The sequence below is a fragment of the Juglans microcarpa x Juglans regia genome, chromosome 6D (assembly GCF_004785595.1).
Source record: "Juglans microcarpa x Juglans regia isolate MS1-56 chromosome 6D, Jm3101_v1.0, whole genome shotgun sequence".
Classification (NCBI taxonomy): Eukaryota; Viridiplantae; Streptophyta; class Magnoliopsida; order Fagales; family Juglandaceae; genus Juglans; species Juglans microcarpa x Juglans regia.
In genome coordinates, this window is record NC_054604.1 from 20,752,113 (window position 1) to 20,768,799 (window position 16,687).

The 16,687-nt window shown below is 36.1% G+C and overlaps 1 protein-coding gene across 1 annotated transcript; it reads right to left on the bottom strand.

The window, feature by feature from the left end:
* Positions 1-12,121: 12,121 nt before the first annotated feature.
* LOC121235686 (ABC transporter G family member 14-like) lies at positions 12,122-15,515 on the bottom strand. The gene is made up of 5 exons (XM_041132052.1): positions 15,215-15,515; positions 14,228-15,017; positions 13,649-13,819; positions 13,281-13,468; positions 12,122-13,002 (listed from the first exon to the last, which is right to left on the bottom strand). Exons 1-5 carry the CDS (start codon positions 15,371-15,373, stop codon positions 12,352-12,354), a joined length of 1,959 nt encoding a protein of 652 aa, XP_040987986.1. The 5' UTR covers positions 15,374-15,515; the 3' UTR covers positions 12,122-12,351.
* Between the last annotated feature and the right edge of the window lie 1,172 nt (positions 15,516-16,687).

Below are 16,687 nucleotides of genomic sequence, written 5' to 3' on the forward strand. Positions count from 1 at the left end.
TTATAACAAGCATATGCAAGTAGTATCGAATAGCTTCTAATCTTGTGACTGATGCATATGTCTCATCATAATCGATTCATTTTTCTTGATTGAGAAATTGAGCTATAAGTCGAGTCTTGTTTCTAGTGATGACTTCGGACTCATCTTTCTTGTTACTAAAAATCCATTTTGTTCCAATTACAATATGAATTTTAGGTCTAGGAACAAGTGTCCAAACATCATTTTTTTCAAATTGATTTAGCTCTTCTTGCATAGCTAGAATCCAAGATTCATCATGAAGTGCTTTATCAATATTTTTGCGTTCAATCTGAGATAAAAATGCAGTATGATTGCAAACATTTCTAAGAGATGATCGAGTACTTACACCTCGTGATGGTTCTCCTAGAATTTGTTCCACTCGGTGATCTTTCATAAGTTTCCACTGTTTGGTTGCATCTTGCTTTGAGTTTTGCTAATCTTTTCCGATGTCTCCATGTTGGACTTCCTTTGTTGTATTTTCTTTATTGAGTCTGAGGCTTTCCATGTTATTTATAGCTTCTGTTTCTTCATCAACAGATTTTTGGAAAGTAGAGGATTAGATTCATGAAATACTACAAGCATAGATTCTTGTACAATCAAAGTGTTTTTATTAAAGACTATAAGTTTTACTATTAGTAGAATACCCGAGAAAGATACTTTCATCAGATTTTACATCAAATTTGCCTAAATTATCCCTGTATTCAAAATGAAATATTTGCATCCAAATACATGAAAGTAACCAATGTTGGACTTTTTTCCATTCCAAAAATAAATAAGCAAGTTGTTATCATCAAACATTGTTCTTGCCATCTCTTGAAGAGATATGTTCTTCCTCATTACTACCCCATTTTGTTGAAGACTTTGAGGAGCAGGAGAAATTATGCAAAAAACCAATTTCATCACAAAAAGTTTCAGTATCTTTATTAACAAACTCTTTCCCCTATTACTTCAGATACTTAAAATAGTATAGCCCTTTTCATTTTGAATTCTCTTGCATACTTGGTAAATGTATTATGTGGCCCATCTTTACGAGCAAGAAAAATGACCCAAGTATGTCTAGAGAAATCATCAACAATAATAAATGCATAATATTTTCATCCTAGACTTGCAACTCTGTTTGGTCCAAAAAGATCCATGTGTATCAGTTGCAGTGGTCTAGTTGTGGAGGTATGTTTCTTGGTTTTAAAAGAAAATTTTTTTTGTTTATCAAACTGACATGCATCACAAATTTTGTCTTTAAGAAAATTTGTCATTGGTAAACCTCTCACGAGATCATTTTTTGAAAGTTTTGAAATAAGTTCTATGTTGGAATGACCTAGTCTTCTATACCATAGCCAACTAGTTTCATTTTAAGCTGAAAAAAAAAAATAGCATCTTGTGAGGAAATTTCTTCAAGTTCAATGGTATAAACATTGCAACTTCTAAAATCGAGAAAACAAACATTACAATCACGATCATTCAAAATAATGCACTTATCCCTTTTGAAAGCAACTGTAAATATTTTATCATATAATTGACTTATGCTCAAAAGATTATGTTTTAGACCTTCAACAAGTAGAACATCTTCAATTATGAGAGAAAACTCATTACCAATTTTAGCTATTCTCACGATCTTTCCTTTCGAGTTGTCTCCAAATGTCACGTGTCTTTCTTCTTTAGATGTAATATCAATGAACATAGTCTTGTCTCCCGTCACGTGTCTTGAATATCCACTATCTAAAAGTCATTTGCTTTTGTTTATGGAGGATTTCATGCATACTTACAAAAACAATTAAAATGATTTTTCTTGATACCTAAGTTCTTTGGGTCATTCAATTATTAGTATTAGAATAAACGAGATTTTTAGGTACCCATATGACCCTAATAGTCATTGTATATTTTCTTCTAATAGAACAAGCATGATAATTATGACCATTTGTAATATAGAAATTGCAGATAACATGTGGTATTATGAAGAACTTGAGTGAGATTGTAATAGTATCTTTCTTTGAAAAATTCTTATAAGTTTTTAGAAGGATTATCAAATAAGTTTTTTTGAGGATTGTATTTTTGTTTTAGCATGTATCCCAAAGCCTGTTTTTTCAAAAACACATCTTTGATTACCAAGAATTTTTCAAAATTTCTTTTTCCGTTTGTAAAGTTTTCAATAATCTTTTCTAAATCAGTCACTTTCTTTTTTAGCAACTCTTGATTTTCATCTTTCAAAATGATGTTTTATTTTCTTAAAACATCAATTTCTTTTGTTAAAAAAGAATTATTATTTTTCAAAGTAGTATATTTGATACCCAATTTCTCAAGTTCCTCATATATCTCTTCCAAAATATTTTACAATTCCTCATATCAAGAATTTTTAATATTGTCAAAATTTGTTATCTCGAGGTCGTCTTTACTCATAAGACAAAGATTTGCAGATTCTCCATTGCATATTTTATTGTCTGAGCTACTTGAATCATCATCCCATGTAGCTTTCATTACTTTCTTACCCTTATTTCGATATTTCCTTAATTGAGGACAACCCGCCTTGATATGTTCAGGCTTATTGTAATTGTAATAAGGTTTTTCTGTTTTTTTTTTTTTTTTGACAAACACTAGAAAACTTGCATTAATGAAAAAGGAAAATTACAGACATAAATCAAACCACAAGGTTTGAGATAAAAAGTTCGGAATATAATCCCACCACATGTTGATTCTATCAACATTCCTTGCATACTTAGCAAGATAATGAACAACTTCATTAGCCTCTCTATAAACATGTCTAAACATACAATACTCAAAACGAGAAGCCAACTCTTTAATCTCAAAATAAATACCATCAAATTTGGAGTTGTCCATGTTGTCCTGATCTAATGCTTCTATAGCGAAGGAGTAATCACTCTCTTCTTGGATCTTTTCTATTCCCAAGCTTACACAGAACTCAAGGCCACGAAGAAGCGCACCAGTTTAGGTTCAGCAACAGCATCTTCCAATGAGCTTGCAGCCATCAACACTAGGCTCGAACTGTCTCTCAAGATTGCACTTGTACCAGCTCTACCCATCTCTTCAAAAACAGCTCCATCAACATTTAATTTCAAAACATCATCAGGAATCTTATTAGGCATAGGCATTTTCCAAATATTTTTCAGACCACGCTATGGATACGCGAAGAGGATGATTCAGCTACCTGTGGACCCTGTTGAGCCAATAAAAACTTATAACATCTTCTAACTGTGAACATCCCATTTCCTTCATAGCCCCATACACGCCTATCAGCTCCATTCCCAGCACACAAAACCACTTTCTGGATATCCTCCACAACCCCTGGATTAAAGAGAGCTCTAAGTTTCCTCAAATCCCACATACTAGAGCTTTTCACACATAAGAGACTTCACACAATCATGCTGGTTCCCTTCACTTGCCACAATCCCTTCCATCACTAAAGAGTATGTCCTGGGATCCAACTATCAAACCAAATATTTACAGAAGTCCCATCCCCTATCATCCATCTACATCCCTCTAGAACCCATTTTTTGGCCTCCCAAATTCCTCTCCATGTATAGGAAGGCGATCTACCCAACCCTGCTTGCAGAAAATCTGAACCCGAATAATACTTTGCTTTCAGCAATCTGTGCAGTAATGAATTTTCATCTTGGAGTAGGCGCCACCCTTGTTTAGCAAGCATTTCCAAATTAAAGAGATGCAAATTTTTAAACCCCATCCCTCCCCATGATTTCCTGACACACATTTTGTTCCAATTCAGCCAATGTATTAGCCTCTCATCTTTCCTTTGCCCCCACCAAAACCTAGCCATCATACCCTCCAATTCGGTACACAAACTCAAGGGAAGGAGAAAACAACTCATGGTATAAAAGGATATTGAAAGAGCTACAACCTTAAGTAACACTTCCTTTCCCCCCTATGAGAACAACTTCTCCTTCCAAGCTTGATGCTTTTGCCAAGCGCGCTGTTTTATAGGTGTAAAAGCAGTTGATTTTAACCACCCAACAATTGGTGGGAGTCCTAAATACTTCTCGTACTGCTGCACATCAGAATTTCCCCATAGTTGTTTAATCCCTTCTTGGACTCCACTTGGCACATTCCCACTAAAAACTATGGCTGTTTTTTCACGATAAATACGCTGACCTGAAACAGCTTCATATTTCTCCAACAGAGCTTGAACCCTCCTATTCTCCTCTACAGCAGCTTTACAGAAAACCAAGCTATCATATGCAAACAGCAGATAAGTAACCTTTAGAGCCCCCTACAAACCTTTATTCCTGAAATCTCATTTTTACCACCCGCATCTTTTAACAGAGTAGTCAACCTCTCAGTACATAGAAGAAATAGATAAGGGGACAATGGATCCCCTTATCTAAGTCCTCTAGATGAATTAATAGGACCTTTAGGCTCAACATTGATCAGCACATCAAAGGACACATAACTAACACACAGCATAATCAACTTAACAAACTCTGGCTGAACCCCATCACCTCCATAATATTTTTCAGAAAACCCCATTCCACCCTATCGTACACTTTACTCATGTCTAACTTCATCGACATAAAACCCTTTTTTCCTTTTTTTCTTCAGCTTCAAAAAATGCATAATCTCATAGGCAATCAAAACATTATCAGTAATTAGGCGTCCCGGAACAAATGCACTTTAACCATAAGGCCTTTGAGCGTTGTCACTCATCCCCATCCAGCCAAAGTTGTACCACCTCTCTTGCCTTATTCAGTACCAACAGATGTGAAACACGATTATCTTCATAGAGTTTGTTAAGATGTCGTTTGGCCTATTGAAGCTTCTTTTGAACATGACCAAAAGTATGCCTATTCCATGCATTCAATTTTTACCCACACTCTCTAATCATACCCACAACATCCTCCATAGTGGGTTGGGTATTGCACCTTCTCCATTGTGCTTTAATAATGTCTTCACAATCTTTAGCCCCTACCCATAGTTCCTCAAAACGAGAAAGCCTTCTAGTTCTAGAAATCACAACCTCCCCCTCCAATTCAACTCAAGTGGGTAAGTGATCAGAATAAGTCATAACACCATGGCTAACTCTTGCATTTGGAAAGAATTACACCACGCTGAGTTTGCTAAGAAACGGTCAAGTCTTTCACTAACACCATGATGGCCTTCCCTTCGATTTGACAAAGTAAATTTATAACCATGAAAACCCAAATCTCGCAAATCACAGTCCTCTAATACTGCTCGGAAATCTGCCAATTGTCTTTCTAGTCTAGAATTCTCACTCAGTTTCTCATGATGGAACAAAATTTCATTTAGATCCCCCATGACTAACCAAGCTTCCCCACTCGACTGCCATAAGCCCCAAATTCTCTTTAAGAATCTCTTAATTCTCCTTATTATCATCGCAACTTCTTCATCTTTGTTGTTAGTTTCCTTATTTATCTTCATCACTTTTGCTTTCATGAGAAACAACTTTAAGTGCCAAGCTCTTCTTTAGCTTTTCTTCTTATTCTCCTCTTTTCAATGTGTACTTATGGGTGGTAAGTGACCCGATAACTTCATTTATTTCGAGTTTCTTAAGGTTTGTAACTTCAAGAATTGCCATCACTTTTGATTCTCAACGTCTTGGCAGAGAGTTAAGAATTTTTTTTACTATCTCCAAGCTGGAATAAACCTTGCCGAAAGCTGTTAAACTGTTTATAATGTTAGTAAAACGAGTATACATAGTAGAAATAGATTCATCATCATTCGTTTTAAACATTTCATATTCATGAGTAAGAATATATATATTTTATTTCTTGACTTGCGAAATTCCTTCAATATAAGTTACTTCCAACTTATCCCAAATTTCCTTTGTCATCTTGCAAGTTATTATTCTATTAAATTCATTCCCATTGAGAGCATTATATAAGAAATTTATAATCGTTGAATTCAATGTTAGAATTCTCTCATTTTCATGATCAAAATCTTCTTCTTCCTTTTAAACCTTTACTCCATCAACAACTTTTGTTGGGATATAATGTCTATTTACAACACATTTTCAAATTTCTCAACCTTGAGCCTGAAGAAATATTTTCATTCTAACTTTCCAGAATGTGTAATTGTCTCCATAAAATTGTGGAGGCCGAGTACTGGATTGACGTTCACCAAAGGTAGTTGTAATGTTAGCCATAAGATCTTAACTCAAAAGATAGTTAATCTTATAAAAGAGCCATTGCTCTGATACCAATTGTTGCCCAGATGACTAACATAAGAGGGGTTAAATTGGGTTGTATTTAAAGATTGAAAAATAAAAACCAAATACACAATATAAAATATGAACAAAATACAAAGTAGTAGTAAATATAAAGAGTAAGGGTAAAAGAGAAGCAAACTCAGTATTTTAACGAGGTTCAGCCCCACTACTTACATCCTCGCCTCAAGCTACCACTTGAGGATTCTCAAATTCACTATTCAACCTCATATAGGTAGAGATAGAAACCTATTACACTTTTGAGCAGTATTGCTACAAAGAGTTCATGTAGAATAACCCTATACACTTACGATCACTTTATATGTGGTGATTCAACTATTCCCTGTGTAGAACACCTTCAACACGCCTAAAGGTTATACACACCCTTTTATTGATACAAGAGCTGATAATGAATAGGTTATCAGAAAAATACTCCTTAATAAGTGAAATAAGAACAATACAGTGCAAACTATATCTCTCTCAAAATGAACAAGGTGTAGCACCCGGGCCAATTAAACCTAAGGCCGTTCCATTGGAGTCACTTGTTTTTTTCTCTCTCTTGTTTTTATGCAGCTGAGTAACCTCTCCTACCCCACAACGTCGTTTTCAGTGAGCTTCATATCATTTTATCTTCTCGACAGTTTTTCAATTTTAGTTTCTGCACTTCCAAAGATTTCTCCACCCAATCTCCATTATCTCCACGTGATCTAGGCAGTTTGAAGTTTGAACTTCCTTCCCCTTTTTGAGTTCCCTCCTTTTATTTTTGTTTTCGTCTAGCACTCGAGTCTCTCCCACCTATTTTTATTGTCTTTTACATGCAGTGCATTTCTATTTCTTTTTCCATCCTCTCGAACTCTTTCTCTATTTATCTATCTTCTCTGCACCAAGTCGCTAGGCACCTGGAAACTCTACCACCCAACCACCACGGGTCAGCCCCCAAGGCCCAGCACCTCTGTGTCCTCAACGGAAACCTATCACACGCAATCATCAGCCTCTGCTGAACCAGTCAAGATCATCGTCAAAAAGGAATCAGCGCTGTCAAGCGTCTATCCCTCCTCCGCGAATCAGACAACAACTTTCCTCCTCTACTCAACCACCTCACAAGGCGCTGCCTCACGTCAGAAATACCATGAAAATAGCCCAACCACACCCGTCCCAACCGCCCAACAACTTCCTCTGTTTTGCTATGCCAAAAACAGAGCAACCCACCACTAGTTCCACCTTAAACCGCAACTCCTTGTGTCAAGTGAACCCACCGCAAGCTACCCAGCCACCACAAGCATCACACGGTGCAGCCTTTGCCACACTCGAGCAACCACCCAGTCACTGTAAGCCCTATCTCAAACCACCAGCCGTTGCTCCAAGTGTCCCCACGCTCGGCCATTCGTAGTTGATAGATGAGGGCTCGAGACTCAGTCGATCTTCTGACCACTATTGACACTGTGCTCAGATCCTCCGTCCATGGTTGCACCACCATGCACAACCTCCACCCCTCACGTGCAGGCCGCCGTGCTCACCACCATCGATCCCTGTCTAGCTCACTGTCCTGTCGCGCCTTTCATCTTCCCTCGGTGAGTATGCCTCTGTGTTGCTCAGTTTTGATCCAGGCGTTCCTTTTAGTTTGTCCCACTTTTTTTTTTCTAGTTTCTAGTCGTACCCAACGAGCATGCATGTTGATGTTTTTATTTTTCCAAAACGCCCTTTTCATTTAGATGGTTTCATATTGGACCATTTTCATATTAAACTTGTGTTAAATGGGTCTTGTTTGAAGAATAAGAATTTACATTCACGGATTCAAGTTAAATTACTAAATATTCTTACAATTTGATTTTTGGTAGTAAATTGTAAGTATCTTAATCTTTTATTTTTTTTAAGCACTTTAAGCTTATTATATGAAATAAATCTTGTATGGTTTTAAATTAGATATGATTAGTAGTTTGCAATGATTTTTAAAATATTATTAACTATATTTTATGAACTACTATTGTTTAAAGAAATTTACGATTTCCTACTACATTATATGTTAGTGGTATTAAATTTATGATATTTTAGGGTTTTGCGGAATTTAGCTTTTTAGGAAAAGAGATTACTTAGTGTTTCAGTTGTAAGCATTGAAAAATTGTGTTAAATTCAGATATTTATGGGAGTACGTGACTATTTTATAGGTGACGATTGATTTTCGTTCAGTTCTACTGTGAGAAATTCTGAAAAAATTAAGAAGTTCAAGTAAGCAGAGTTCCTATGCTAGGCTTTACACGAATTAATAAGACTGAGATTGACTTTCTGAAAACCTTGCATATTTTGTGATGAAATGAGAACTTGGGAAAAACCAACCTCGGTTTTTTATTTGCATTACTCATGAAATCTGTATGAAAAAGAGAAAAATGTTTATATCATGCATTGTGTAGATATGAGCTCTATTTTGTCATTTTGTCTCTAAAATCTGAAAAAGAGCGATATCGAAAATCTAAAAAATTATGCATTGATGTAGAAAGATGCTTCGACTTTTGTTTTCAGTTTGTGAGAGTGATCTGAATATGTTTTGGAACTCTGTTTTATATTGATATGGCATTTGAAAACCTTTGGCATGGTGTACTGATTTTGTATCTGACTCTGTCTCTACTCTGCTTTGTTATGTTCTGCTCTGCTCTATTTGGGTTGGTATCAACTTCTCTATCTCTGAGTGCACCCACTTTGGAAACAAAGTGATTTTATTGTGGTATTTCCTGTCTGCACACTCAAGGCTCCGAGAAGAATAAGGAAAATATTTCACCTCTGTCTCTGCTAGATTTGGCCACCGGGAATAGCACAACTCTACCACGGGGGTGAAACATGGTCTTTGCTCTGTGAGATGCTCTGTTTTGATGTGATGATAATGCTCAGGTTATGTTATGCCAAAGTATTCTGGGTTTTATGTGTCATTAAACCATCATTCTGTTACGTTTGAAAACATGTTTTGTTCTGCATGATAACTCTGAAAAATATTTTGTTCTGCATATTGTACTCTGTAAATGTTCATGTTTGTACACTAGTATATGTCCTCTGCTTACTGAGTTGTTAATAACTCACCCCTTATCTTCATAACATTTTTCAGATATTTTGGATACTTCAACGCAGGTTCAAGAATAAGAAGCATGGGTAAGACTTTGTGAGCATAGTATATTAAATACAATGAGGGTACTTGTTATTGGAGAATTTTTATTGAATAGCTTCGTTTTGCTCTGTTGACTTAGTACTTTGGGAAGTTGGCATGTATTTTGAGACTTCATCGTATTCTTAGTTCTTTATTTTGGAGTAAATGGTTTAAAGCAATGAGATATATGAGTAATTGAGGAATTTGATTTTATATTTGTACAGTGAGATATGACTTTAAGTGTTAAAAGGTAACTCTTTGACCCATCTAGGACCAGAGCGTTACACAAGGGGTAAGGCTCAATACTTACAGAAGTGAGATTGAAAGTTTTGAATGAATGTTGTAAAACTTGCAATTGATATATGTATGCTCTGGTTGTAATTTTGAAATCTCAATTGAGCTATTTATAGCCATATGAGACTTTATTTTTAAATTTAAAAACATTCACATGTCAAAAAGGAACACCACCCATTTTTCAAAATTTTCAAATAAAACTTTTTCCTTTTTTGCAATTGTCAAAGATAACGTCATTCACTTTTCAAATTTGTCAAATCAAATCTTTTACTTTTCGCATATGACAAAATGAGCATTATTTACTTTTCAGATTTTTCAAACAAAATTATCTACTTTTTGCATATGTCACAAATTAGAGCATCAATCACTTTTCAAAATTTTCAAACAAAACATGCACATGTGAAAGATAATTGTGAAAAATGACAATCAATCATCGTTAAAAAAGTCAAATTTCAAATTTTTAATTTTCAAATGTATCATGCACATGTGGGAAATATAATTTGATGCTTTATGAGAAAAGATTAATTTTGAGTCTTAATCCAATTTCGAATTTTATCAAGAGATGTACAAAATTACTCTAAGAGCTTTATTTGTGAGCTTGTTCACTTTTCTTACTCATGCTTGGTTCGTTGATGTGTTTGGCTCTATTGTGTAGACAACTTGAGCTTAAGACTCTTTTATGCTTGAATTTATTTTCTATCATCAAAATCCATATGTAGATATATAATTATATAATTATATAACTCATTTTTTATTATTATATAGATATATAATTATATAATTCATTTGTTAACAAATATATATTTATTATAAGCCACAATATCTCCAAAAAAAAAACAATAACACTACCTAGCTACTAAACAAAATATTAATATTTTTCAAATTTTAACGTATGATAAAAAAAAATGTTACAAACCCAACAATAACAAATTATATGAGTTTAGGTCTAGAACTACAAGTCCTATAATAAAAATATAAGCATATTGAAAGAAAGGAAAATCATATATATACAACAATTTTTACAATATTTTATACAATTATGTTTTAAACGATCGATGGATATTTTTATAAAATAACTTATAAAAGTAACATTATTTTACATAAATATCCTTATTTTAAAACATAGTTTTATAAAGGGTTGTACATGTAAAAAGGGTTGTACATTGAGAAATACTAATATTACAACTCAACAACAGTAAAATTGTAATTTTGAAATAAAATTTAAACGGATTATTGTAGGTTGATTTTGGATTAAGCGAGTTAACCTGCTGTTGACCTGTTTATTAATCGTGTCTTAATGGGTCAACCTATTTTGACTAAACCCATTTATATCAAAACCATATGCTGCTAATTTTGTGTCCTAGTATTGTTCCAGTTTGGTTTACGAAATGTGTCACATATTAATGCCACCCCAATTTATTTATTTATTTATTTATTTTTATTTTTTGTGATTTTCGTTTGTTTTTAATTAATTAAAAACCTTAGAAAGTTATTTTTCAGGGACTGAAAAATTATTTTAGTTAAATTATTTCCAATGTGGTCAAAAGCTGATCTTTTCAGTGTTAGAAGCACTGCTTGCTTAGTTTCTTCTGGTTTATCATTTGAATTTCTGACCTAATGATCATCAGCCTTGTCACACCTTTTTAATACTTAAATAAAAGCCACAACTTCTAGAAAATCAAAGAAGAAAAGGACGGGACAGAATGCAGATTTTTGTTCTTTGCTATATATTAATATTCTTGGAGATAAATGTTGGCGTGGAAGGGATAGTGCATTGTACTCAAGTAGGAAATGACAAGGATTTCGGCTTTTATTTCTTCTCTGCATGGGTCTCTACCCAACTTCAGTGGCCTTTCGACCCGGGTGATGTCCACGTACGTGAAAGTGGGCCTCCCTCCTCTCGTTGTTCTCTGCTGGCTAATTCCCCTTCACAAATTCTGCTACTGGTTGTGAATAACTTTGCGCATTGGGAATTATTGTGGTGAGAATTATATGATTTTGGTAGTCTATTCTTTCTATGGTATGTTGCTTTCATCACCTGATCTTGCTTTTGTTATAACGAAAATGGGATTTAATCCAAACATGAACTGAAAAGAAAAGAACAGAAAAGTAGGTAGTTTTGATCCTTTTCGTTTTGGATTGAGGATGCTAAAAATGGTCTCATTTGCCTTAGGAATTCCGAACTTTTAATGATCCCTGCCTGAGTGTTTTTCTCTTTGTATTGATGCACTTGCAGGAATCCATTAACTAAACAAGAGTACGTTTTTTGTTTGGTAAGAACGCCCCACAAGTATTTATAATTGACTTCAGCAAAAGAGTACTACTGATTAGAGCTTCAAGGTCCGGAGTCCGGACGTCATCTTTTAACCTTTCCTGAAAACCGAAATGAACATGTTACACTTTTTCATTTGATTTCCTGATCTCCTCTTGTCAGATAGCATATTGATGAACACTTTATTCAGAAAAGACAGAAATTTATTCTTAAATTAAAGCAGCTTAAGAGTTAGTACTATTGGTCTCTGAGTTATAACGAAAAGGGCAGGCTAATAATACAGCCAGACTGTTGATCAGAGGGAGATTGATCAAAACTTCACAACATGATGATGATCATGATCTATCTAAACAGAATATTATTCCCTCAGTTGAGAAGAAGAAGAAAGAAGGAGAAGATCAGAACACTTGCTGGATGAAATAGGGAACGTCCTCTGCTGAGAAATTTCTACCTAAACTGCACTCTATGCAGTGCCAAATAAGCAACAAGTCGATAACCCACCAGCATTAGGGCCATGATGGCCACGTCTACCCATAAATGGCTCAGACCCATTGATTTGACTGCAGGGAAATCTCCAACTCGACACAGCACTCCTTTTGAGCACTCATAATAATCGTCCTCTTTGTATTGAACCCCAAGAAGTAGTTTGTAACAGTAGTAGCTATAGCTCAAGTACTTAAGCCAGACTATGAATGGAGGAATCTGCTGAATATAGTATCCTCCTGCTATCAGGAAAACAAGGGTTGTAACAGAAGCTAAAGTAGTTGCTTGTTTTACGTCCATGAGAATTGCACCGATGGCTAAGCCAAGACTTTGGGACACAAGGACACTGTAGAGAACAACAAGCAGTGAAAGGATGAAAGTCATGGCATTGGGTTTAAGCCCACCCATCCAGTAGATAATGAAAACGAAGGCTGTTGGGAGTGCAAGCTCCAGCGGCAGGTCTCCAACTGTTCTGGCTAGGAAGTAGGATGAAAGGCGGTACATTCCCGATGATCTTTCCTTGACTAGCATTCTTCTCTCTTGGGGAAATGTGAAAACTGCGTTGTAGAGAGGGTAGAAACCCCAGAACACAGAGAAGAAGAAGAGCAAAGCGATCTGCAGTCAGAATGCAAACCTTGTTTAGAGCCTATAAGGAAAATAATTTAAGATAAAAACTACTATCTCAATATATATATCATGGTAAATTTATCCAATAACCATGTTCAAGTACGGCGAGATCTCCCCAAAACTTTTTTAGGATTAGAGGAGAAAATTATTGGAGGAGGTAAATTTGTTAGAAAATATGAGAATTTTGACATGAATTGAAGACACAAACTTCAATTTGTACATGTGCAACAGAATTTTGACTAATTGAAACTAGGAGAGATTCTTACACGGTCTTCAATGTGAGATGGTGGCGTGTCCAGCCATAAGAGTCCACCAAGCACGGCCACACTTATAACTTGGAAAATCCTTAACCTGTTGAAGGCTTCAAACCTCCTCTCCCTCAGTCCCCTCTGAAGCAGCACCTTGAACTGATGCCACCAGCTTGTACACCATTGCTCTGATTTGAAGTCATGTCCTGTTCATTACCAGAAGTCAATACTTCGCATTAGCCAAACTAAAGTAGCAGAAGAGAAGAAAAATAATGAACATTTGCAGCCGATTGTGATCATCTACTTGCTCCTGCATGAGGTTGGGTTAGGAAAAATTAATGATCAAATATATTGCCGCTATAAGAGGGAAAAGAGAGAAGATTTACTTTTACAGCCATCTTTTGTATAGTTGTAGTTGTTGACATCGAAACTGCAAAGCTCAGTCTTCAGCCTCGTGTTCTTGTCATAGGCTGAAATCAGAGCTTCCTTGACCAACTTCTGTTCTTCTTCCATGTTCTCAACTTGCTCGGTTGATTGCTTGGAATCGGGAGAAATTCCTGCAATTTTTCAAATTTACCTCAATGGTCATGACATCGCATACTTTTTTCTTTCGTTCACATTATTCAAAGCCACAAAGTCAACAAGCTGCAAACATGTTAGATCCTAGACCAAAGTCACCATTTGAAGTGAAAAAAAAGAATTGATAATCATGTTCGTGTGTGCACGTGACTACGTATATGAAGATAATGATACATATACTTATACGTATCATGTGCTAAAATGGGAGGATGTAGAATATTAATATTCGTGTTTAATTCATTAAACAGTCGACTTTTATCTCCACTATCAGTACTAGCACTCCAAGTGACACATCCATCTGGGTTGAAAGATGCCAAATAGAAATTCAATAGAAGAAAAGGAAGTCCCTTTCACAAAACCAAATTCTTAAAGAAGTTGGAAATTACCATTAGCAAGATCAAGCAAAAGATCAGCTGGATTGATGGTCATGGATGTGGAATAGCCGATTGAGGAAAAATATCCCAAGGTTTCTGAAGCAGGACCATAATAGATGGGGAAGCCCTCAGAGAGCAAGATGACCTTGTCGAACATGTGGTAGAGCCTGCTCGAGGGCTGGTGAATGGTGGTGACCACGGTTCGACCCCCACTGGCAAGCCTTTTGACTGTGGTCATGATCCTTTGAGCCGTGGTCGAGTCCAAACCTGAGGTTGGCTCGTCTAGCAGAAGCAAGCTTGGATTGATTAGCATTTCCTGACCAATACTCACCCTCTTCTTTTCTCCTCCTGATATACCTCTAAAAAGTGGGCCCCCAATCATGCTGTTGCGGCACCTATTCAATCCCAGCTCGGTGATCACTCTCTCCACATGCTGGGCTTTGTCATCCTTAGTCAAGCTAGTGGGTAGCCTTAGGAGTGCGGTGAAAAGAAGGGTTTCGGTCACAGTGAGATGTGGGTACAAAACATCGTCCTGAGCCACAAATCCTGTTCTTCTCTTTATGGTACCAGAAAAAGGCTGAGCATTGTATGTGATCTTTCCGGACAGCTTGCCATTTAGACGGCCTCCAAGGGCTGTAAGAAGGGTGGTTTTGCCACTCCCGGATGGCCCTAACATCGCTAGTATCTCTCCTGGGGAAACCATGCCTGTTAATCCATTCAGTATGGTTTTTTCACTGCTGCTCCATGTACCCCAGCATAATCCTTTCTGCTCCAGTTTGACTTTGTACACCACCTCTTCAAACTGTGGAAAGAAACACGGAAAAGAAACATGAAACTTTGCGCAAAAGTTCTAATTTATTATATTAAAGAGAGGACAATCATTATACCAAAAGAAACATTAACCAGTGTAATTCATGAATATTGTTTATGCATAAACAATACTCGATGTTAAACAAAATATATGTTCTTGCTTTGGGAGAGAGAGAGAGAGATAATGACCTTTAAAGTTATAGGATACAAGGACGTGAGTTGGTAAACAGACTGAGAATTTGCTCGTACAGGGTAGGCAAGGACAGTGGTGTTCTGGGGTTCCGACATCTCTGTAGGCAGATTATTGTCCACAGGTTCGCTGTCACGAAATTCTGGTTTAGGCTCCATGCAGTTGAGGCTGCAGCAAGGCAAGGCCAAAAATTAAGTTGCTGCTGCGTTTTGGTGATGATGGCAGTGGTGAGAGGATGATGATTGGGGGAAGCAGAGAGAAGTTAAGGACTTCCTTTTAACTTGGCTTCCTAAAGTGAACTGGGGAGAGCACATAAATATATAGCAGAGATGCATCGACGAGGATGTCCCCTGTTTACCAAGGCCCTGTAATGTAGGCCTACCCTGCTCCATTGTGGGACCCCCCCCCCCACCTTTTTCTCTTGAGATTATTCTGAGTCTCTGACACTAACTCTTAGTTATTGTTTTTTTATGGAAATTTCTTCCCGTGTCTCCCATTATTGGCATCTCCCCTCTCTCTTTCCTCACTCTTTGATTCATCTTTCCAGGGTGACCATGGGTACAGACATTTATGCAGCATAATGGCAGTCGTTGGATGTTACTGATTCAAGCCATTATGCAAGTTTTGCCCTAAAATGAGCAGAAAGCAAATGGAGTACTAGAGTGCCAAAAATAGAAATTCTCCTCTATTTTTGGGTTATAAATATTTTTCTGGATCTTTAATGTTCTTGCATATTTCTTAAGAACTTTTGACTATGATTACCATATCATGTCTCGTCTATGTGAAACTATATAAAGGAAATTGTTTTTATGTTTAGATAGAAAAAAGAAAGGAACTAGCAGCTTCTTGTTTATTAATTGTCTAGTACTAGAGAATTTTCTATTGCTTCTTGCAGTTCCACACTAAAATACCTAGATTAATGAAAGCAAGTGGGACTGTCGCAGTCCTGACTACTAAACTGTATGGTGGTGTCATGGTGATGGTTGGTTCATTCTCTAAAAATTAATTTAGGTCTATTTTAAAGACCCGAGACTATTCAAACTTGAGACGTCAGTTTGTAAGTTTATTTTTATAAAAATATCTTTGTATAAATCTAAATCAAACATTTCTTAAATATTACTTGTAATCCAAACAAAGTCCGGAATCGGAAGCCATGGAATATCAATAATTAAGGAGAAATGGTAGACGGAATTTAACGCCATATGTAAAAGTGACATTTTCTTCCAACCCTAAATTAAAATATATCAAAACTACACACGTATATACGTTTTCCTATATTCTTATGTTTTTTTTTAACGAAATTCTTCTTTTTCGACGAAGACTATTATATATTCTTGGTGGGCTTATTTTTTCAGTTTTATAAGCAAGCATTTTATAAAGTAGTAGTACTATACATGCTGATAGCTAGTACTTGAACGATCGAATTACGTCCTGGTGAGCAAATGGAAAGAGTACTAATTAAATTCTTGTCA